The sequence below is a fragment of the Phyllobates terribilis genome, unplaced genomic scaffold (assembly GCF_046119375.1).
Source record: "Phyllobates terribilis strain yellow unplaced genomic scaffold, ASM4611937v1 Scaffold_11__3_contigs__length_659146591, whole genome shotgun sequence".
Taxonomy (NCBI): domain Eukaryota; kingdom Metazoa; phylum Chordata; class Amphibia; order Anura; family Dendrobatidae; genus Phyllobates; species Phyllobates terribilis.
The window spans coordinates 298,783,163-298,808,308 of record NW_027362771.1 but is presented as its reverse complement, the minus strand read 5'-3'; the positions used below and the strand labels follow the sequence as shown (position 1 = coordinate 298,808,308).

The 25,146-nt window shown below is 39.5% G+C and overlaps 1 protein-coding gene across 2 annotated transcripts in view; it reads right to left on the bottom strand.

Moving 5' to 3' along the window:
* Positions 1-7,345: 7,345 nt before the first annotated feature.
* MKLN1 (muskelin 1) overlaps positions 7,346-25,146 on the bottom strand; it is a 59,369-nt gene continuing 41,568 nt past the window's right edge. For both annotated transcript variants that reach the window (XM_073652477.1, XM_073652478.1), the window contains exons 13-18: positions 22,824-22,971; positions 22,101-22,215; positions 18,266-18,405; positions 17,205-17,307; positions 13,407-13,461; positions 7,346-12,794 (exon numbers count right to left, since the gene is read on the bottom strand). In XM_073652477.1, the coding sequence (XP_073508578.1) occupies positions 12,673-12,794; positions 13,407-13,461; positions 17,205-17,307; positions 18,266-18,405; positions 22,101-22,215; positions 22,824-22,971 (683 nt within the window). In that variant the 3' untranslated portion in view covers positions 7,346-12,672. The remainder of the gene's footprint in view (positions 12,795-13,406; positions 13,462-17,204; positions 17,308-18,265; positions 18,406-22,100; positions 22,216-22,823; positions 22,972-25,146) is intronic.

Genomic DNA, 25,146 nt, shown 5'->3' with positions numbered 1-25,146 from the left:
AGTCCAACTGCCCTTTCCAAGCCACCCCTATCTTTTCGGTCTTCCTGTGACCCGCTATGAAATGTTCATGAGATTTTGGCATTTTAAAGACAATAGGCAATAACAGCCAAGAAATGCCCCAGAACATGACAGACTATAAAATGAGACCCATCATTGAGGAGTTGACAGAAAAGTCCTTAAGGCTCTACACCCCAACACAAAACATTTCTATCGATGAGTCCCTTGTAAAATTCAAAGAAAGACTGCCCCCACTGCAATTTATTCCATCTAAGAGAGCAAAGTTTGGAATAAAACTCTAAAATATGCAAGAGTTCAACAGGAAACATATCAGCTTTTCACATTTATGAGGGAAAAGATAGCCAGCTAAACCCACCAGGATGCCCTACTTATCTGGGGACATCTGGAAAAATCATTTGGGAGCTGAAACGTCCATTTTTTACAAAAAAGGCTATAACCTATATGTAGACAATTACTACACCAACATACCCCTATTTAAAAGACTCTTTGAACTCAACATAGGGGATTGTGGGACCATTCATGAAAACCGTCAGGGGTTTCCACAATCATTGGTCAATGAAATTAAAGATATTTTTATCCTCAGCTCGATCCACACAGATGCCGCAAAGACTATTGTAGTACTAGGATCCACTGCTCCAAAGAAAAACCTGTCAGTCATTGATTACACTGTTCAACAAGGTTTTTGTTTCCTGTATGAAATTGGGTGAATCTTATTGGAATTGTCATGCTGAGTTCAGAAATAACTTCAGAATTGCTCTATCACGTAAGATTTTTGAGAAAAATGCAATTATATATATGCAGTGAATACTGTCAAATTCATAGTGCCATGTGATATTCCGAATGCAAAAGTCAGCAACAGCAATCAAGTTTAGAAATTTTTTGCCATTGATTTTCGTTTATCACCACTGTCCGATGATTCACGGACAAGATTCCAACAATAGTCACCCAGCATCGAGGGACTCCACCTTCCCTGGTACCGTTTTTCCATCTGGAAATGTCTTGATGAAACCTTTCACCATGTTCATCACATACAGCGCCAAGGTTTGGTGGGAAAAAGTCTGTGTGTGAATGAAGGAAATGTATTTTAAGTGACATGTTGCACTTCATTGACTTGTAAGTCTGAAGAAGACTTTCAACCTGTTCTTCGATAGGTATTAAGGTAAGGGTAGACATTGCCATTGTGTAACAAGACAGCCTTCAAACTTAAGACCGATGAATCAATGAATGGTCGCTATTCCCTTGGGTCATGGTCAACTCCAATGACAGAAAACAATCCAGTAATATCACTGCAAAAAGTGAGACTGTCAGCTTGACTGAAATATTTGGTCAAATCTTCATGACGATTGTGAAATACTGACATTTTTGTACCTGGCTGCAACAGATTCCACCCTTGCAACCTTGATCCAAGAAGTTCTGCCTGACTCTTTGATAAACCCAAATCTCTGACCAGATCGTTGAGTCTTGCTTGAAATATTAAACGTGGAGCAGTTGATATTGATGGTTCGAAATCTGAATCAGCAGCAGCAGCTTCCATCTCTAATGAATCAACCGTCATTTCATCATCATCTTCTATTCTCCACACTGGGGGTGGTTTTGGAACTGGCAGACTTTCATTGTGCGCCACTGGTCTGATTGCAGAAGCAAGGTTGGGATATTCAATAGACCTCCTGTACTTAGAAGAAAAACCGGATACATTTTCTGGGATTTAAGGGTATAATCTCCACATATATAACAAAAGAGGTCACTGCTATTGCGACATTGACGCGACATTCTGCAACTTATTACTTATTAAAGTTTTGCTCCTTATGAAATTTTCTGCAAACCAGAAGAAACACCAGGAAGACTACAGCATCGTTACTGCTGATATTATATAATGCTACTTGGAAATACACCAATGTCTGACAGTTGTGTCTGGGCATGCCTGAGAGTGCACATCTAATGCAATGCATGATTGGACAGGGCTTAAGTGCTGTATATTATAATAAAGTGAGTCCATATTATGAATTTCATTGGTTATCTCTACCAAAAATACACTTCTGAAATAAAAAGTTTAATATAAGTGCCAATGTATTATGCACTATGTACAGTCCTTATCATTATAATCGTAAAATGAAAATATCTCGCAAATGGTACGTGCTACAGAAATTCTGATAAAATTTCTGAAATCAGCGCCTCAAAATACATAGAGATAACAAACCTTAAAACAGGAAACAGAAAATAAGTTAAAATGTGTTGACCACTGTAACAATAAATACTTGAGGGGTGTGGACCTTGCAGACCAGGTTCTACAGCCATACCAAGAAAGTGGGTAGCAAACTTTGCGGTCCACTTTTTCATGTTACCTCTTGTAAAAAGTGAATAATTTGTGGCTAAAGCAACATTTTTGTGAAAAAAAATGAGAATGTTTAATATGACGACCTAATGTTGTGTACTACATGCAAGTTTCAAATGCTCACTATACCCCTGGAAAAAATTCTTGAGGGCTGTATTTTCCAAAATGGGGTCACTTGTGGGGGTTTTCTGCTGTTTGGTTGCCTTAGGGGCCCTGTAAATGCAACATTGTGCCCGCAAACTATTTTAGCCAAATTTGTGTTCCAAAATTGAAATGGTGCATCTTTCCCTTCTGAGACCTGTCATTTGTCCAAATAGAGGTTTCTGGCTACAGCACGTTTATAAGAAACTAGGTAACAAATTGTGGGGTCCATTTTCTTGTGCTATTCCTTGTAAAAGTGAAAAAATTGGATTTTTTTAGAGTAAAATTTTAAAAAAAAAATTTCATTCGACTTTGCATTAATTCTGTGAAGCACCGCCAATTTTTCAACCTTTTCACCAAAATTCCGATTTTTTTCACAAAACCGCACAATATATTGACCTAAATTTACCACTAACAAAGTACAATGTGTCACAAAAAAAACAATCTCAGAATCACTGGCATACGTTGAAGTGTTCCAGAGTTATTACCAGATGAATTGACACTGGTCAGATTTCAAAAATTTGGCCTAGTTATTAAGGTCAAATTTGGCTCGGTCACTAAGGGGTTAATATTGATCAAAAAGTTGTACCCAAAATAGTACCAGTAAAAAGTAGAGGTTCTCCCCACTAAACACAGGCTCTAATACAGCTCCATCAACAGAAAAAGAAAACAATTTTGTATCAAAATATGGTGACCAAAAAAAAAAAAAAAAAGTAGCAAAAACATTAAAAAGAACAAAAACAAAAAGAAACCCCACAAAATTGGCATTGCCGGTATCATGCTGACCCACACAATAAAGTTAACACGTTATTTGTGCAGCACGGTGAATAGCATAACATTTATAATGCAGAAAATACAGTGTCAGAATTACTGTTTTGTTTATATTCCTACCCATAAAGAGTAAAAAAAGTGTCAGTGGCATCATTTTGGGGTACAAATACACTCCTCAACATTGAAATTGCAACATCAAAAAGGAAAAGTCATGAAATTATGGAAATTGCATATCATTAACATTTCTGTTAATCATGTTAAGAATAAGGAAAAAATGCTAAAAAAATAGAAACATTTTTTTAAAACAAATCTATTCAGTAACTAGTAGAAGCGCCAAGTGCAGAAATACCTGGACTTACACGCCTTAACATGCTAGCAATGATGGTATTAGTGGTTGGGGAAGGTGCTGCCATGCTTAATATACTTGGCCATGCAAATCAAAGATCCGCTGCTGGCTGCTCCCTTTCCAATATTGACCAAGTCTATCGTGCTCAATTGGATACACGTCTTGAGACAACGGTACCACGTATGGGCCATGAATGCGCAACATGATCCCTGGCATTGTGTTGAAAAACAGCTCCTGGGACACACTGGGGTGACAGCCATCCCACTGTAATGTACAGTAGTGTAATTCTGCCGTTACACTGAAAGATCACCATAAACGAGCATTCTTAAAAACATTTGTTTCACAATCATCTTGCAGTGTAACAGGTTGCCGTTCACAAGCAAAAACGCTCGTACATCAGGTAAAATTATCTCTTGTTCAGCGCAAAAATAGGACTCACACTGCCGAGAACTATGGCAGCCTATGTGCACTGAGCGATCATTTACTTTAGTCTGCCCGTGTAAATCTTCAATTAAGCAATTGCTGATTGTGTACCTGGAATGAAGACTACAAGGAACCAGCTACCATACATTATTCCACCCTAAAACATTCCAGAAAACCTCTTCATGGTGTTGCCCACATGGTCTCCTAACCAATCTCCAGCTTTCATTATGTTCAAGACAAAAGCGGATAGATGCTGAAGAGGCTAGACCTCCATTCTAACCTCTATTGCCATCTTACTCTGCACCATGATAACCTTTGAGAGTGGTGGCATGGGGAGAAAGGAACACTTGTAGCTGGACATGTAGTTTGTAGCCCAATTTCATTAAAAAGTTTTCTGATGGCTTGTGTAGACACCGTTTCACGCCTTAGGCTTGTTCTGCAATTTCACTTACAATACAGAAGGGATCAGTACGTACCATTCTTCTAATCTAATTATAGCGCCATTTATTCCATGGCAGTGTACATGTGAAAAAGGGTATACATACAAAAACAATTACAATAATCTTGAACAAAACGTGACGGCGACTGGTACAGGAGGAGCGAGGACCCTGCCCGTGAGGACCACAGTCTACAAGGAATGGGTGAGGATACAGTAGGTGGGGGTAGAGCTGGTCGTGCAGCGGTATGGTGGAGCGGTGGTTACTGCAGGTTGTAGGCTTGTCGGGAGAGGTCGGTCTTCAGGTTCCTTTTGAAGGTTTCCACAGTAGGTGAGAGAGTCTGATATGTTGGGGTAGAGCATTCCAGAGTAGGGGGGGATGCACAGGAGAAATCTTGTATGCGATTGTGGGAAGAGGAGATAAGAGGGGAATAGAGCAGGAGATCTTGTGAGGATCGGAGGTTGCATGCAGGTATGCATCGGGAGACTAGGTCACAGATATATGGAGACAGGTTGTGGATGGCTTTGTATGCCGTGGTTAGAGTTTTGAACTGGAGTCTCTGGGCAATGGGGAGCCAGTGAATGGATTGACAGAGCTGAGAGGCCGAGGAATAGCGGAGGGACAGGTGGATTAGTCGTTAGGGCGTGCATTAGTGTTTTTGCAAATTCGTTGTTGAGGAATGTGCGGATCCGGGAGGTATTTTTGAGTTGGAGTTGGCAGGAAGTGCAAAGGGCTTGGATATGTGGTTTGAAGGAGAGACCAGAGTACAGGGTTTCTCCAAGGCAGTGAGCTTGAGGGACTGGGGAGAGTGAACAGCCACTGACATTAATAGATAGGTCAGGTGGGGGGGATGAACGAGATGGTGGAAAGATGATGAATTCTGTTTTATCCATGTTAAGTTTTAGAAATCTAGCAGAGAAGGATGAAATAGCGGACAGACATTGCGGGATTTTGGTTAGTAGGGAGGAAATATCAGGTCCAGAGCAGTAGATCTGTGTGTCATCAGCATAGAGGTGATACTGAAAGCAGTGAGACTGAGCTGTCCCAGGCCCAAGGTGTAGATGGAGAATAGAACTGAACCTTGGGGGACACTAACAGATAAGGGGCGAGATGAGGTGGTGGTGTGAGCGGGAGACACAATGTCCTGTCTGTTAGGCCCAGGCATGTTGATGAACAGGAGGCACCACACAATCATTGCTCAAGACTTAAATCAGATTTTTGAGGTTTAACGTAGCCATGAGATCCCCACTGATTAGAAAGCGGTGGCAAGATCTAGTGATATGCCATCACTTACTATTGTGGGGAATACTCTTTTCACTTAGGCACCATTCACACTTGTCCATGCTCATCAAGCAGCAAACTGGTACAAAAGGAATGGCACCTGTTGTATTTTGTGTTCTGTCAGGGACCCAAAAAGACATGGTTAGTCCATGAACTAGACAAAACTCAGACAAGTCTTGAACATCTGAGTGCACCTATAGAATATAATGGGGCCTATTAGCACATGAACGACCAATATTCAGAAGGGAGAATTTACATGCATATTTGTTGCAGAAATTTCTCTGACTAAAAATCTGTTCCATTTATGTGAATGTAGTTGGTGCCGGAAAAAGTACATTATTTTATGCGAGCTCCATTAAGATTTCTGCTCAGACAATGTTTGAATCTTTTGGAGCAAGTGCGATCCAAAATATGCCTGAAAAGGGATAAAAAAAAATGCTTGAAAGACTCTTGTGAAGTAGTAGTTCCTCAATAAAAATAAATATGTCCAGACTTATTATTGTTAATTAGCTTAAGGATTTCGAAAACACTAAGCATTTTGCATGCAGGTTCTAATGAATTAGGCACATCTTACGTCCCTTTATTAAGAGGCACACAACAGAAAATGAATTACTTGCACCATACAACGGGCGTGCTCCTCCTCCAGAAATGTTATTTCAGTCAGGGACTGGAGTACATTTCTTGCATTATTTACGCCACCAAGGTAGCAAAAGCTGACAAAAGTGACAAAAAAGTAGCAAAAGGTTTGTACAACTTTTGAATTGTGAACAAATTTGGTGACATTTTAATATTTTACACCATACTTCGAGTTAACACCTTTACAAATCAGGCTCCAAACATTTAAAAGAAGTGACCTGTCAATTCTTCAGGTGTTTTCGGCTATGAAGCCGCTCCATACCTTACAACAGGATGGGAAGGCTGCACAAACGCCACAGAGAGGCCGGGGTATCTTTTTAAAGCACCAGTCCAGCGGTCTTTTATTGCAGTACTGGAGTGGTGCTTCTAATGTAAGGCCCATGAACTTAGTCTTATATTTACCATTAGCCGTCTTCTTACATTATCCGCATCACTCCGGTCGGTCTCCAGCAGTTTGTGACCTAACAGATCGCTACAGTATTCGCTGGAGAAACCGTGTGGCCACTTTTCAATGCAAGTCTGAGAGCCTCGTTCTGGCTCTCAGACTTGCATTGAAAGCCTGTGACCATTACCTTTAACTTCCGGTCAGTCAGAAGTTGCAGGTAGTCACGTTGGTAGATGGAGACATTGTCGCTGCAGCCATATGAATAGAGGATGATGGGGACCATCGGAGAAAAGGAACTGGAGTAGCAGGCAATATAACAGGATTAGATTCTTCCATTAAGTTATACCATTACCACCCTCCGATTTTCTTAAGCAAACATCTTGAACACTAAATGAATTGCTGAAACAAATAAGGCCTATATATCACAAGACCCAATACATCACCAGCCTATACATTATTCTGCACCATCCATGATAGTCGAATAGTATATTCAATATACAGTCCAGTAGCATGGATTTGGCAAACAAGAACAACAAGAGGAACCAATTTCTATATAAACAAATGCACTGGAGAAATTCTGAAAATTATGTACATTGTTTATTTTTCACACAGGTTTGGTACAAGCTGGAAGGAAATATGTTGATTTATAAATTTGTTCAGGGTACAATACCAAGCAGTTCAACAAAGTGGTGAAAAACACAAGATTCATATGCTTTAAGTGTAAAATCATCAGAATTCATAGAAGATTGAACAGCATGATTTACATAATCACAACCAGCATCAGCCCCATCCTACAAGTGGATCGGAGACAGTTTAAACCGGTGCTTAACTTCATACAGGTGGAGCAGCATTTAATAATGTCAAGTAATCTATCCTTCTATAGTGTCCTGTCCTCACAGCTAGTATTAGTAATAATGAACATGATTTATATCATTTGTAGAAACCAGCTTTAATAATTGAAAAATGTGGCACCAATTGAGGTTGAAGGCTTATTGACAATCAGGGTATGCAATAGGCTTATGCACTTCTACATGCCGTATACAATGGTTTCCATATAGCACTTAAAGAGGAGCTGTCACAAGGTCAAATGCGGCCAGCTTTTGCTCTTATTTTATTCCCGCTGTTCCCCTGAGTATTCCATTGGGTTTTGTTTTTTTAAGTTCCACTAAAACTGGCCTTATTTGCCCTGGTGACAGGTCCTCTTGAAACGTTGTGTTCATTGTGAGCAACGTATTACAGCTTATAAATTACCTATATAAATAAACTTTATTCTAATTATGGATCAGTGCAGTTTAGTCTTTTCCAGTACAGCATTCACATTTCTACTGGTAGTCACTGGGAACAGTTGAAAAGCAGATAATTAGACTATCAACTAACTCTGGCCGTGTCGGAGATAAGTTATGCAATGTCAACTTTTCATGTAGGTCACGGTAATACAATATGGAACTGAAATGGTGGCTCATCGGAACATTTTTTTTGGACATGGTTACTTGGAGCGCAATCTATATCTACTCATTCGATAATTAAACCACCAATACTGGCTTGTGCACACACGCGCAGTACGCTTATACCCATCTGGGAGATCTCTTGTAATATCATATATTGTGTGCGTCCTAGTAATTAAAATTTGTTGTGCCCCAAATATTGCAAAACCAAGGCAGTGATATGTAAGAAATTATAGATATTTGGAGAGAAGAGCATTTCCATGATAGTTCACATAAGTGTCCGTCAATGCTGCATTATCCTCCCATCTTACGTCTGCTTGGATCCATTTCGGTCCAAGGCAGAGAATAATACCAAAACAAATGGTAGAATATATCTTAACGTGTTCTTTATTAATGTAATCCTGGCCATTTTTGTTTTATTTATTTTTATTACAGTCAGACATTTCGGGCTATTAAAGTGGAGCAAACTCAGGAAGACTTGCTTTCCACCAGTAGTAGTAGTTTATACCCTAATTATGTAAAAGTCAAAGCGCGTGGAGTCACCATCTATGCATGTTTTTCTGCATCTACGCCCAGAAATTGTTCAGCACAATTGTTCTTAGATTTTACCTACTTTGTGCAGTCATGATGTCTGAATACTATGTTATTTTTCATATATAATCCTGCAGCTTTCAGGTTTGTTCCCATGTAGATTTTGGAGCAGAACAAAAAAAACAACCTACATTAAAAAAAACAAAAACACAAAATACTTTCTGAATAGGCTTTCTATTGATTTTAATGGGAAACCGACATTGCTTTTCTTATAGCATGGTTTTAAAATCCAAACTGCATTGAAAAAACAAATAGTTACTTCTTTGATGCGGATTCCTTTCAGAATCTGCACCAAGCTTGATATTGAAGTCAAGAAACTACAAAAAAAAATAAATGGATTTTTGATGTGGATTTCTCTTGAAAAACTACACCAGATTTTTCCACTTCAAAATACTTTGTGAATATACCCATGGAAAGTGATAATAGAAGAATACAATTCTGCTACATCTTTTCACATGCAAATTGCTCCATAATGTTTCTAATTGCACTATCTGCTCTGGACCGGTTTAATCTGTAGATACCTATATATTCTTTTAGATAAAACAATAGAAGTTGTATAAAATTCATAGTTACCCCAGAATAGTATGAAGATCGTGTCATATTTGCCAAGGTTTGTACCTTTATTGTGGAAAATCCTTCTATATCTATAGTACAACACCAGACTAATAAGGTATAGTGAAACACAAAGAGGACAACAGGAACAGCAGCACCTCGGATTTATTCATTTAGAATTTATCAAAAACAAGCCTGCTTTATACATGTGGTATTTATTCCAAAGGTAATTCACATCAGTTTCTTAGAGCTAAGTGGATTAGAAATCTAGTTAATGTATGGAAATATTTACATTGTATCCCACCTGGATAATTACATTGGTGCTCATCACAATATACCAAGGTAAATCTTGACCTGCAAAGAAGGTGAAATTGAAAAATAGAAGGAAAAAAATGTCCCAGCTCCTATATGATACAGCCCACTGCTGCCAAGAAACAGAATTATTTTTGACATTAAGGCCTTATTCATATGGATCATTTTGTCCGTATGTAGATCCACATGTATGTTCTGCATCTTTAATATTGTCCATACATAGCACTTTCCTCATTGAAGTATATTTATATATGTACCTTTTGTACACAAGGTAAGGCAGGTTTTACATAGCCTCATTTAAAGAGCATAATACACTGCTCTATCAAAAGCAATGACTGGAGTCAAACCACTGCAAAATAGATCTCAATTAGTGATGAGCGAAAGTGCTCAATTAACCCTTTAACAGAGCATGCTCTGGTGCTTACAGAGTATCTTTGGCATGCTCGAAAACTATGTTCGAGACGCTGCAGCTGCATGTCTTGTGGCTGTTACACAGCTGCGACACATGCAGGGATTGCCTGTTTGTTATGCAATCCATCACTAATCTCTCATCACTAATCTCAAAGTATCAAAACGACCCCTACAAAGTGGCCTTTGTACTATTGGGCTGCATTCACAAATCTGTGTGTTATCCACTTTTTCTCAGAGCATACATAGCCAGCACATGGACCCATAAAGGGTCATTGACACACACACACCACTTAGTCTTATCTGGTTTGCGGATCAGGCTCGACCACTAAACTCTATGGGGATCTGTATAAAAGGAAAGAAGTCTTTCCTGCTTCAGTCTCCTATCAGTTTGATCCACCTTTGACTCACTGCTTGTTGAGAGTCAATGGATGAAAAAAAAAGTTCACTACCTGCTTCAGTGAAAAAAAACAACCCCACACTGTTGAAGAAAAAGCAGATGAAAAAAGACAAACAGATCCAAGAGATAAGGATGCAAATCAGAAGAAAATTTAAAGTCTTCCGATTGGCATTTGTGTCTCAAGGATTCCCATAGACAATTAGTCTAGTCTGATTTGCAAAATAAGATCAGAGTAGGACCTGTTCCGAGTGTCACAGATCCACAATTTTAATGGGTGGATACATCCATACTACTCTATTAGTCCAAGTGCTGTCCGTTATTTCTCAACCTTGCTTCAGGAGAGCACCAACTACCCGATTTGTATGGCATAAAACACTTTTTAGCAAAACTTCGCTTGCATTTACACATCCATATTTGACGGATGAAGTAGCTGAGACCAACATTTTAACTCCCATGTGTTATGTTTTGCATCCTTTTTTTCCTCATCTGTTTTTTTTTTTTTTTTTTTTAAAAAAGGAAAAACTGTCTATGTTTTATAAACTGATAGATCGCAATGGACCAGTTACAAATGGATAAAAAGCAGGGACGGGAGAGGCATGACGCCAAGGCTTGCCTAATGATGAGCTGCGGCATTCCTTACGCCAGAAAACCCACTCCAATCAGGGCCTGGAGTAAAGCTTCTGGAGTGGTGCATGGAAATGCACAGCACTCATCAACACTCCTGATACATTGAAAGGCACGCACTTCTTGATGAGGGGGTCATGTTGGAGTCAGATAATCAAGATTCATAAAGACCGGTGAGAAAATTGCCGGTCTTGATGAATTACATCCACAGATCATAAAATAGACAAAACATCATGGCCCCAATTCATTGATTTTGCATGCTGAAGGAAACGCTGGAGTAAGATGTGCAAAATTTACTAAGGAGCATGCGCCTCAATGAATTTGACCCATCTTTCAATGGCTATACACCACCGCCAGAAATGTGGTTTGCATATATTTCCGTTATAATTTGCCCCACTTGTGTAAATCATGATGAATTAGATTGGTGTGCTTGGCCACGCCCCATCTACTTTTCAAAAAGTCACCCGCAATTTGCGTGAGCGACACAAAAGTCTTGACACTTTGGCACAACTTTACACTAAAAGTCTGGCAAAAACTGCTTTATGAATTAGGGTCTACGGGTCAGTGTGCTGGCAGCTTTAAAAAAATGGACAGCAGGCTAATAAGGAAAGCCGATCAGCTGGTCACAGTGAAAGCATCCTGAAGTTGTGCAAGGTTCTAGCATTTCCACAAGGTGTTCTGGAGAATGCCTTTATGAATCCCTCAGCAATCATACACACCCAACTCACCAGTCCAGTATTACACATCCATAGGCTAAAATCCCAATCACCCATGTCACTGCAGCATTCGGATTTAATACTTTTCATGCACAAGAGTTTAGTGAATTCTGGGAAAATGGTGCAGACTACAAGCCCTGTACTGGCAATTGCAACAGCTTGCCCTTCCACTTTCTGCTCCAAGTCAAGTACCGGAAGGTTATGTGCTCAATATACATAGATTATGAATAAATAAGCACAATGTTCTGCAACTCAAATTATTACACAATGACTATTGTTAAATTTGGCTTTTAACGCAAATTTCTTACAACCTACAATTTTATATTCAAAGTAAAGGCTGTGAAACCTTAAAATAAAAAAGAAAAAGTATATTTCTATTCACATTCTTTATACAGAAAATACAGTAGCTGTACAGGAGGTCGGCCTTCTTGTAATCCTCTTTTGCGCTTATGCTTCATTTCCATATGTTACTGTAACATACACCAAAGCCCCCTTATTTACCTTAGTAAATGCAGGAAAAATTATAGCACAGGGGGCTATCCTCTTATTGTTAACAAAAATAACAAAGGCTAATATTTCACCCCTAAATAGAGGAAAACTTAGGGAGACAAAAACCTAGTAATTAAATAAGGGGAGAAAATTAGGAGGCTACCTTATATTTAGGCATCTTAAAAAGGGGGAGAAATCAAATTAAAACTATTGCTGCAAATTAAACCTTAAGCAGCGACAAGACCCTAACCCTATAGAAACCAGCGTTTTCTATTACATAATGTGCACATGATGCTTTTCAACTTCAGTTCCAATTATACATATAACAATTAAACAGTATTTGTCCATCTTTTTATCACAGTTCTTCACAGTATAATCAGATCAACCAAATTTCCTTTAGGCGGCGTCATACTGTCCGGGAAGAAGTTGACAAGTGTATCAAAGAGTTGCGTCCTCTGAGCGTATGTGTGATCCACATCTGAGAATCCTGTGTATTAAAAAAGGCAAGATTTCAGCACACTCCAAGAAAAATGCCCATTAAATCACTGCATAAGACTGCTACATAAGGGTTCATATCTATCACTCCATTTTGCCTACTTACTACAATATAGTAGTAATAAAATATATAGAAAAAGTGATCAATAATCAGGGGACTTAAAACTAAAATAATATAAAAAAAAAAAAAAGAAAAAATAATCATATTTTGTATCGCCATGTCCGTAAAAGTATGAGCTATCAAAATATAAACCTAATTGACCTGCATGGTAAACACTAAAGGGAAAAGAAAAAAGCTGTGATCCCCGGCTGTAATGTCTGTATACGCTTTTGCTTCCTCCGCTGCCCAGGAGATGTGGTATGACTAAACCATTTCCCTGCACGGTCAGACACAGCCATTACACAGTACACAGCAGGGGAACATTTATAAGATTATCTCAGCACAGGAACATTTAAAAAAAAAAAAACAAAACATCCAATTGTGGCGTTTATTTTTATTCCAAGATCAGTTTATTAAAATATACATTTTGTTCCTGGCACAACCCCTTTTAAAGGAAAGCTCAGCTTTATAGTTGCTAATTAAGGTGGAAGAAGTTTAACTTACCCAACGGGGTGAAATCTTTGTTAGATTTAAAAAGTGCAGATGGAAGAAGCTGAAACTGTACAAAAAAAAATGTGTTATTCACCGTTAGTATGTAATTCAGGTCATAAATTTACATCATTCCAGCTTTAAAGCTGTATAAATCGTTAAAGAGTTTTTCCAAAAACTTAGCACCAAGTTGTAGAGACAATTAAACATATAAGCATTCTGTTAGTTTTAGGATAGCAGTAGGAGATTGACTATTGCACAAAGATAAGCGCTCGGAAAATAAACATCTGTGAATACAGATTCCATGAAGGAAGCAGATAAATGAAACAAAGTATGTACAATTTATGTTGACTATAAGCTTTTTATTTGAGAAAAAGATTAGGACTCCAGAAGGCAAAAATAGTTTATATATATACATATACACACACACACACAGTACAGACCAAAAGTTTGAAAATGAAAATACAGAAAAATCTTTAAATGAGAAGGCGTGTCCAAACTTTTGGTCTGTAGTGTGTGTGTGTGTGTGTGTGTGTGTGTATATATATACACACACAGTACAGACCAAAAGATTTTTCTGTATTTTCATGACTTTGAAAATTGTACATTCACACTGAAGGCATCAAAACTATGAATTAACACATGTGGAATTATATACTTAACAAAAAAGTGTGAAACAACTGAAAATATGTCTTATATTCTAGGTTCTTCAAAGTAGCTACCTTTTGCTTTGATGACTGCTTGGAACACTCTTGGCATTCTCTTGATGAGCTTCAAGAGGTAGTCACCAGAAATGGTCTTCACTTCACAGGTGTGCCCTGTCAGGTTTAATAAGTGGGATTTCTTGCCTTATAAATGGGGTTGGGACCATCAGTTGTGTTGTGCAGAAGTCTGGTGGATACACAGCTGATAGTCCTACTGAATAGACTGTTAGAATTTGTATTATGGCAAGAAAAAAAGCAGCTAAGTAAAGAAAATCGAGCGGCCATCATTACTTTAAGAAATGAAGGTCAGTCAGTCCGAAAAATTGGGCAAACTTTGAATGTGTCCCCAAGTGCAGTTGCAAAAACCATCAGGCGCTACCAAGAAACTGGCTCACATGAGGACCGCCCCAGGAAAGGAAGACCAAGAGTCACCTCTGCTTCTGAGGATAAGTTTATCAGAGTCACCAGCCTCAGAAATCGCAGGTTAACAGCAGCTCAGATTAGAGACCAGGTCAATGCCACACAGAGTTCTAGCAGCAGACACATCTCTACAACAACTGTTAAGAGGAGACTTTGTGCAGCAGGCCTTCATGGTAAAATAGCTGCTAGGAAACCACTGCTAAGGACAGGCAACAAGCAGAAGAGACTTGTTTGGGCTAAAGAACACAAGGAATGGACATTAGAGCAGTGGAAATCTGTGCTTTGGTCTGATGAGCCCAAATTTGAGATCTTTGGTTCCAACCACCGTGTCTTTGTGCGATGCAGAAAAGGTGAACGGATGGACTCTACATGCCTGGTTCCCACCGTGAAGCATGGAGGAGGAGGTGTGATGGTGTGGGGCTGTTTTGCTGGTGACACTGTTGGGCATTTATTCAAAATTGAAGGCATACTGAACCAGCATGGCTACCACAGCATCTTGCAGCGGCATGCTATTCCATCCGGTTTGTGTTTAGTTGGACCATCATTTATTTTTCAACAGGACAATGACCCCAAACACACCTCCACCTGTAAGGGCTATTTGGCCAAGAAGGAGAGTGATGGGGTGCTACGCCAGATGACCTGGCCTCCACAGTCACCAGACCTGAACCCAATTGAGATGGTTTAGGGTGAGCTGGACCGCAGAGTGAAGGCAAAAGGGCCAACAAGTGCTAAGCATCTCTGGGAACTCCTTCAAGATTGTTGGAGGACCATTTCCGGTGACTACCTCTTGAAGCTCATCAAGAGAATGCCAAGAGTGTGCAAAGCAGTCATCAAAGCAAAAGGTGGCTACTTTGAAGAACCTAGAATATAAGACATATTTTCAGTTATTTCACACTTTTTTATTAAGTATATAATTCCACATGTGTTAATTCATAGTTTTGATGCCTTCAGTGTGAATGTACAATTTTCATAGTCAGGAAAATACAGAAAAATCTTTAAATGAGAAGGTGTGTCCAAACTTTTGGTCTGTACTGAATATATATTAAAAAAAAACTAAAGAATAATTTTATTAGACATGCATTATTAAATAAGGACTAAACAGACTTAGAAAATTAGCAAGATAAATACAAAATTGATAAAAATATATCATACGAGCCAGGCAAAGGGAAGGCACTAACTAATCCAGGACTCAATCCTAGGTGTATACAACAGCCTGTCAGCGGAGGTTGGCACCCTATTGATAGTTGATAATGGCACCCCCGCTCCTCGGCGGCTGTCCTTAGAATTGCCCTATGTGACCCTCACAATCAGGGATCATCATATAGGAATAGGCACACCTATGGAGTGCATAATAAGTACTTGCAGAGTTATGCGCAAAGAGGTCTCTATTGGGCAAGCCAGGGAAAATTGATAAAATACTCATCAGCGCATGTTCTTAGAGATAGCCTCAAAAACAGCCTTGACACATTTCCCCAGCAGGTTTATCAGGAGGTCGATATTCAGTCATGACATCACAGCATGCCCAGTAAAGCTCGCCTGGCTCTTCTGATATATTTTTTATCAATTTTGACTTCAGACTTTTCTCACACTACCATTGGAGGCTCCTTTCTAGATCCCATCCAATATTGCAGAAAAATAACCCCCAGTATGACATGATCAAGTCCATTGTTATGAAGATGCTGGCGCCCACCCAGGTATCCACTATTCAGTGCCAGCGCCAACATGAACACACACAGGAGAATCTGTGACTTGAACTCTTGCGCGCACTGAAAGCTTTCAGGCCCCATCAGCAATTTAGGATAAGAGCAGGTGGCTGGGGAAGAGGCCACCTAGGTAAATCACCTGACACTGCTTATCCCTGAATGGGATCTCTGGAGCTGTCCACTGTTTACAAAGCAAATCCAAATTAACTGGAAACTAGTAATCGCCCTTAAATGGATCATCCCATACCTTAAACTGTATTTCTAAGAGTCTTTAAAAACTAAGTATTTTATAGTTGACACTTGTATACAATTTTGTACCGTTCCCTTGCTAGCCTCACTTGTATTTTTTTTTCCCCAAATTCTGATGACGTTTCTGCTTGAAAGTCCCTGCAGGCATAGGTGAGTTTCATACGTTAGCAGGAGGTAGGGGCATCATAGTGCATGAAGAAATCATTGGGCTCTCCCTGTCTCCTGCTTGTTTCAACGCCCCTTATTACTTGAAACAAAATGTAATTAGTGACGGAGCTGGTCTGTTCTACTGTTCAGAGTCCTCTCTCTTGAGATCCTTCTATGCATGATGATACGATCTGAAGAAACGTCATCAGAAGTGAAAAAAAATAAGTCCAAAATGAGGCTAGCAAGGGAACTTTCTACAAGTGTCAATTCAATAAATGCTTACTGTTTGTAAATCTAGATAGAGAAACCTAAGGTGTTAGAAAACCCTTTTAACTTTAAAGACATTTTACACAAGTGGACATTTTGCTTTCATCATTTACACACTTTACTAGTCAGTATTTGTTGTCTCAAAAGGAGATACCCAACTAAGTAGTTCAGACGATACCGTAAACCAAGATTTCATACTGCTTGTATTGACTTTTCTTTTGCAATACATATAAGCAAACAAGTAATACAGTAAGCCAGTGTTGGCAGGAGACATTGTTCACTCATTTGCAAGCTATGTGAGTAGAAAAATACATTTTCCCCACCTCTTTAGTCTCTTCAGGGTCTGAATGATCCACGGTGACAAATAAGTCATTCTGCAAGTATTTTAATGCACTAAGTGGCTCTGTCTGAGCACGTTCTTCAAACCTGTAGAAATTAAAAATTATTTAATGAGAGCATACAACGGTCACTGAAAACACAAGGATTTACTGGGATGTTGTAACATTGGCTTAAGAATGCAAAATGTTATGAGGGGAAAAAAGCAAAAAAAAAAAACCAACAACTTCCATATGAACCTTCCCTACCCACAGAGCTTCAGAGTCACCACTCATCAGGTGGTCCCTGCTAGTCCTGCAATTACACCACTACCCTTCACTCACAAAGGCTCAGCAGCAGTCACACGCCATACCACACGTGGGTCAACACTGAGGCCAGTGATTGCCAGTGGTATCACTTGGGGATTCAACTGATATTCTTTATTTCTTTGTTATGCAATTTTTGCCACTCTTGAGCAAATTGTGTAAAATATAGAAGAAAAAAACCCACACCCTTAGGTTACAGAGTTAATTTTGGACAAAAGTTACTCTGATGTTAACATATAGATTCATTATGCTCATGTTATTAGGCATGAAGGCGTCTACAGTTAACCAAGTCCTGACCAAATAATATGTGCAGCAGAAAATGTATATGTAGCAGAGGAGACTTTTAGGCTAGGTATGGTACACATTACAGTTGTTGCCATTGTCAGACGTATACGCTCAGAATTTGTGTGCCCAGAGTCAGGCTTCAGCCCACCATAGGGACATGGTATACATCTCTTTGCAGTGGTCTGCTGCGCTTTCCTATACAGTTCTCTTATCTGTCCGAAAGAACACACTTTTGGCCTCCACCTGGTGAATGGGGGCTTATGTGTACTTTACAGTAACATCTAATAACTATTTCTGCATCCAGCAACACATACTCCATGGAAGGCAAATGGTGCAAAACTTTTAATGAAATCCAGCTAAAAAAATATATATATTTTCAGCCAACTACATGCATTTAATATATCTAAAAAAATAAATAAAATATGGGACAATCCCTTTAAAGAGTTTATTTTCAGTACCTGTGTTTTCTAATGAGGTATTTACAGTGCCTTAGCAGATACTCTTTGGAAGGTCGACATAACTTCAACGACCAGAAGTCATCTAATCGCATTTTCGGTGAACAGGATTTTCCTGGATTTCCTCCGAATAGATAATGAACCTGTGATAGCAAATCAAAAATAAACAGGAAAAAATGAACCAACAACTTATCAGTGCTGTTTCATAGAGGGTTTAAATGAGGAGGAAAGACAGGTCAACTTGTAGAATGCACTGTTTAAAACGTTAATTTATACTCCGTTCATTCGGATGTAATGGCATCTGTGTACACAGGATCCATGATTACCATCACAGATCTACATTCTCCTACCGGCACCCATAGAAGGCCACTCTTTGGTCTGCGTCTACACAGGAAGGAAGTAGTCACCGTTCAAAGCGGCAGCAGGACCACCGGGATCTGTTATTGGCTGCCATGGTCAGGTGACTTCAGCAATGTGACATCGGCAATGTGCTGATGAAGACACCTGTACACACCAGCCAAACCACAGGTCCCAGTAACTGCCGGAAGGAGCGTATACAGTAGTTTAGCATGTTATTTTTAATATACCAAGTCACTGAATTTTACATTTTGCTGAACAACCCCTTTCAGGACACAAACATTTTTTTTCCCTCCGTTTGGCATTCCGAAGGCCATAATTTACTTTTGTTTGCCCCTTACTGAATTATACTTAGAGCGTTTTCCATGACAATTTGTATTAGTATGGTAAAAAAAATATCAGAAATTAAACAAAAATGTTCATGTAGGTTTACAAAAATCCAGAATAAAAATGTAAATTCTGCTGCAGTTTTCATTATTTTACTAAATCAATCAGCGTATGGTACATTTATTGTACCAGTTGCTATAGTTATGACTAACTAAAAATGTATCATTTTTGTGGGACTTCTAGGAGAATTTTTCTCTTAAAAATTCATGTATTTGGGGCTAAAAATCAGTTTTGCACTTCAGTTTCATTAAAAATAATCACATTTTTACCACAAACAAGTTTTTGCATCGCCATATTTTGGAAGCTATAATTTTTCTATATTTCTGCCGATAGTCATATCTGGGCTTGTTTTTTGAGGGACGAGTTGACTTTTTTTTATACCATTTTCTGGCACATGACATTTTTGATCGCTTTCTATGCAGATTGTTGAGAGGCAGAATGAAGAAAAAAAACAGCAATTCAGGATTTGCTTTTTTGCGGGTGTTTTGAATGCCGTTAATGGTGTGGTAATGTGATAAGACAGCTGTATTCTTCGGGTCAGTACGATTAGAATACCAAAATTTTTATCCTTTTTTTATGTTTTGCCGCTTTTACACAAACTATTTTATAGAAAAAAAATATCGTTTTTGAATCGCTGTATTCTGAGAGGTAAAACTTGTTTTTCCACTGATTGAGCTGTATGACGGCTTTTTTGCAAGACAAGATGACGTTTTTTGAGATACCATTCATATTTACATTTGTCTTTTTGGTCGCGTTTTACTCCACTTTGTTTGGCGGTATGATGATAAAGCATTTTTTTGCCACTTTTTTTTTTTTTTTTCTCACAGCGTACACTGAAGGGGTGAACTAGTGACAGTTTTATAGATCGGGTTGTTCCGGACGCGGCGATACCCAATATGTGCACTTTGTTTATTTTTGTTTTTACATAAATATATGTATTTATTGGTTTAATATTGTTCAATTTTTTTTTTATTTGGTGAATTTTTTTTGTAATATAGTTTGAGGCTATTTGCCCACGATGCAGAAATGCTGCATATTTTTTACGCTTCTCCCTGGCAGGAAAAACGCATGCGGATTTTAAATGCGGTTTTCCCACCAGGTAGAAGCGTTTGTCAAGCGTTCTTCACATGCATTTCTGCATGCGGGTTATCAAGCGCTTTTCCAAGCGATTTTTGCATCACTTGGAAAAGTGCTTGACAACTTGTTCACACTATATAAATCCATGCAACCGGCAAGGATTTATAGTAGTGTGACCAAGTTAGTTAAAAAAAAAAAAGAATAAGAATGGTGAAAAATAAAAAAAAATAAAGTTTATACTCACCTTCTGATGTCTTCCCGGTGTTTTGTCTGCTCCGTCCGGTGTCTTGCACTGCTTGGGGGTGGGGGGGTGGGGGTGTGAAGGACCTGCGGTGACGTCATTGAGCCATGTGATGGGTCACATGACTCAGTGACGTCATGGCAGGTCCTTCACATCAACGCGAACATTGCAAGACACCGGACGGAGCAGACAAAACACCGGGAAGACATCAGAAGGCGAGTATAAACTTTATTTTTTATTTTAAATTCTTTTTTTTACAGTTTCTATGGTACCCAGGTCTGGATGAGAATCTTCTCTCCTCCAGACTTGGGTACCATCCGCACATTGAACCGTGTGATATCCGCATGTGCAAATGCAGTGATGCGGATGTCACGCGGTCCAATGCAAGTCAATGGCGGCGATTACGCTGCGTGTCCGCAAAATTAATGGACATGCTGCGGATTTTTGAGCGCAGCATAAACGCTGCGGAAAAATCCGCAACATGGGCATTGAAAGTGTGGCTTGTCATTGGGGACAATGGGGGGCGGATTACCAATCGCTTCCCAAGCGTTTATGCTGCGGGAATTCCGTAAATAAAGTAAAAAACTTAAAAAAAAAAGTAATTTTCTTTTTCTTTCAGTCTGCTCTATGCGACTTAGACTTGAATTTCTGCATTGCAATGCATGAGACCTGTCAGCTTTACACGGACAGGATGCCTGTTAGACTCTGCTGCTGTCTGGGTCCAACAGGCCAACACAGCTGGAAGACCCAGAGGTCATCATGTGACCGACTGCCATGACAACCCTCAGTTCCGCAGTGATCACGTCACAGGGGTGCTGGAGGGGTGAAAGAAGGAGCCCTCTCACAAACTTCTAAATGCTGCGATCACTTTTGGGCCAATTAGGTTCTGCTGATGTCGCACGTCAGAGCCATCACTCTGCACCGGAATCCCAGCGCTAACATGACTGGCTTTCCCGTGCGCTGCAAGACCGTCAACCATAGAGAAACATTTACAATTGGCGGTCGTGAAGGGGTTAAGGGCAAAAAATTGAAAGTATGAAAATTGTAACATTTTCACTGTCAAAATTTTCAATAATTTTCCTAAACGCAAATCATATTGAACAAAATTTACCACTAACATGAAGTACAATGTGTCATGAAAAAAACAATCTCAGAATCCATGAGATCCGTTGAAGCGTTGCAGAGTTATTACCTCATTAAGTGACAATGGTCAGAATTGTAAAATTTGGCCTGGTCATGAAAGTGAAAACGGGCTCGGGATGAAGGGGGTTTAATAATGTTGCAAAGTTTGACTTTCACAGGGTCTTGGCTCCCTTGCACATTTAATTTTATTGTGGTCTTAGGTCAAAAATCAGCTAAGAAGAGCTCAGGAGAAAAACATAAGAGTAAAGCGCTCCCATCAGACCGCAGAATAAGCTCACTTACTGACAGATTCTCAGCAAACTCATTCTGCATCAAGCAATAGACAGTACAACACACAGGCTTGAAGAATGTAAATGGTAAAAAAAAATAAAATACATGCATTTCAAAAAAATAAACTGTGGAGCAGTTACCCTGCTCCTAACTGCATGGGCACAGTAGCTGTTCACACACTGTCAGCACAATGAAAATGATGCGGCTACTGCCTGCAGCTCATAATGAGAATACTTATTGCTTAGTAAGTAGTGCCAGTGTGGAAAGTTTTTTTTTTAAAAATATTGCTAAAAATATTAAAAAAAGCTAGATGACAAGAAATATAGTTCAGTAATTTATACTGTTCACCATAGAGAGACCTACCTTATGCAGCTCATCATAAACCAATTGGTGTGCAAATCTTGGACAGGGCTCCTCTTCCTGAAGACTTTTATTTGGATTTTCTTTTGATGCCTGATCGTTCTTATAGACACAAGACCTATAAAAAGCAGTCCTTTTAATGGTATAAAGTCCTATTTTTTTTAATGAGCAATCCCTTTTACCAGTAGCTTAAAAAGATTGTATAGACAGTATTCATAAAAATAATATTTTACATGGGTTCTTGGGGCAATGTAGTTAAGTGAACACGCAGTGGCAAAGCTCTTATCGACACCTCGGTTTCACCAACACTCTCAGGTCCCAGCAGAACCATTTCCATCTGTCTGACTGCTTATTACAAAGGCCAAGTTAGCTGCCTTCCATCATGGCCGATACATCGACAGATGTCCACCTATGAAATAAGCAGTCGGCTCACTCCTTACACACCCATACAGCTGTGTCATATAATAACAATGGGAACACATTTAAAGGGATTTGCCACTTTTAGAAAAGTGGAATCCAAAATACTCCAGAAATATAAAATAAAGCCAGATAATACTCGCCCTCCTCTGCTCTAGCGCAAGCTCTGAGCCACAACCTGTCTCAGATATGGCTGTAGTGGTGACATCACATCACCACTGCAGTCAATCACGGAGATCAGTGGCTCATGTGTAACTAGCTGTATCATTTTAAAGTTTAAATACAAAATAAGCAAGGCCTGTTACCTACCAGCTATTTCGAACAATATCATAAATCCAGAAGGAATTTCTGACATTCTCTTCTCGCTTTTCTTTATCTTTACTTAGTCCCGACAAAACATGGATTTCATTCAACTCTGGGTCAATGGTAGCTCTCTGAGTGAAGCCAGTCATTGGCACTGAGAAAATAGTAAAATGAACAATGGGATTACTAGAAAACCTCTTGTGGGGCTCATTCACCAGAATTGTGACCTCTACATTTTAAAAGTCTTATTTCTTGAATTACACACAACTACTGGCAATAGTAACACCATATATACTCACCTTCTGATCCAGCGCAGTGTTAACACTGCTTTCCCCACAGCCAAAGAAATACTGTACGTTGGTGCTTACATCACAGCAAAATACAAGTAAATGGGCTCATATTGCAACAGGAAAGTCAAAAGGTTGAGGTGTAGCACAGGCCTAGCTCGGATAACCCCTTTAATTCTTAAGGAAGTTTGTGGACAGAATGAATTTACAGTTTATGGATAGGACAGAAAAGGTTAACCCCTTCCTAACATCTGGTATACATGTACAGTGTATGTGAGGTACGAGATTATGGTATGGGCTCAATAGCTGAGCCTGCACCATACCTGATAGATGCTAGCTGTGTCATACAGCCAACATCTGCCAGTAACAGAAACAAATAGGAACAAAGCCCCAATAGCTGTTGATAACACCTTAAAAGGGGATATCCTCGACTTGTATAGATAAAAAAAATTGGCCAAAATTGGCCTAACAGACAGGTAGTTGCTACCTACCTGGCTGTTGTGGTCGGCGCAGTTTTTCGCTGGCACATAGCTGTCACAGACTACTCCTGACGGCGATTCAGCTGCTCCCTGTCAATAGAGCAGTTCTTCTGGGCTGCTAGGTGAAGGGGGTGACTGCTGATTGACATCTGGCTCCCCCAACTACTTAGTGGGGAGCCAGCTGTCAATCAGCATGACATCGGCAGTAACGCCCTGTCAACATAGCGAGACGGAAAAGAAGCCACCTTCACATCTGTTGATGTGACGTCAGCAGAAGCAGCTGAAGTGCCGACAGGAGCGGTCTTTGACTGATGGTCCCGGATATCCCCTTTAAATACAGTTATATGAAAAAGTTTGGGCACCCCTATTAATCTTAAGCTTAATGTTTTATAAAAATTGGTGTTTTTGCAACAGCTATTTCAGTTTGATATATGTAATAACTGTTGGACACAGTAATGTTTCTGCCTTGAAATGAGGTTTATTGTACTAACAGAAAATGTGCAATCTGCATTCAAACAAAATTTGACAGGTGCATAAGTATGGGCACCCTTATCATTTTCTTGTTTTAAATACTCCTACCTACTTTTTACTGACTTACTAAAGCACTTTTTTTGGTTTTGTAACCTCATTGAGCTTTGAACTTCATAGCCAGGTGTATGCAATCATGAGAAAAGCTACTTAAAGTGGCCACTTGCAAGTTGTTCTCCTGTTTGAATCTCCTCTGTAGAGTGGCATCATGGGCTCCTCAAAACAACTGTCAAATGATCTGAAAACAAAGATTATTCAACATAGTTGTTCAGGGGAACGATACAAAAAGCTGTCTCAGAGATTTAACCTGTCAGTTTCCACTGAGAGGAACATAGTAAGGAAATGGAAGAACACAGGGACAGTTCTCGTTAAGGCCAGAAGTGGCAGGCCAAGAAAAACATCAGAAAGGCAGAGAAGAAGAATGGTGAGATCAGTCAAGGACAATCCTCAGACCACCTCCAGAGAGCTGCAGCATCAACTTGCTGCAGATGGTGTCACTGTGCATCGGTCATCTATACAACGCACTTTGCACAAGGAGAAGCTGTATGGGAGAGTGATGCGAAAGAAGCCGTTTCTGCAAGCACGCCACAAACAGTCGGCTGAGGTATGCAAAAGCACATTTGGGGAAGCCAATTTCTTTTTGGAAGAAGGTCCTGTGGACTGATGAAACCAATATTGAGTTGTTTGGTCATACAAAAAGGTGTTATGCATGGCGGCAAAAAAACACAGCATTCCAAGAAAAACACTTGCTACCCACAGTAAAATTTGGTGGAGGTTCCATCATGCTTTGGGGCTGTGTGGCCAATGCCGGCACCGGGAATCTTGTTAAAGTTGAGGGACGCATGGATTCAACTCAGTATCAGCAGATTCTTGACAATAATGTTCAAGAATCAGTGATAAAGTTGAAGTTACGCAGGGGATGGATCTTTCAGCAAGACAATGATCCAAAACACCGCTCCAAATCTACTCAGGCATTCATGCAGAGGAACAATTACAATGTTCTGGAATGGCCATCCCAGTCCCCAGACCTGAATA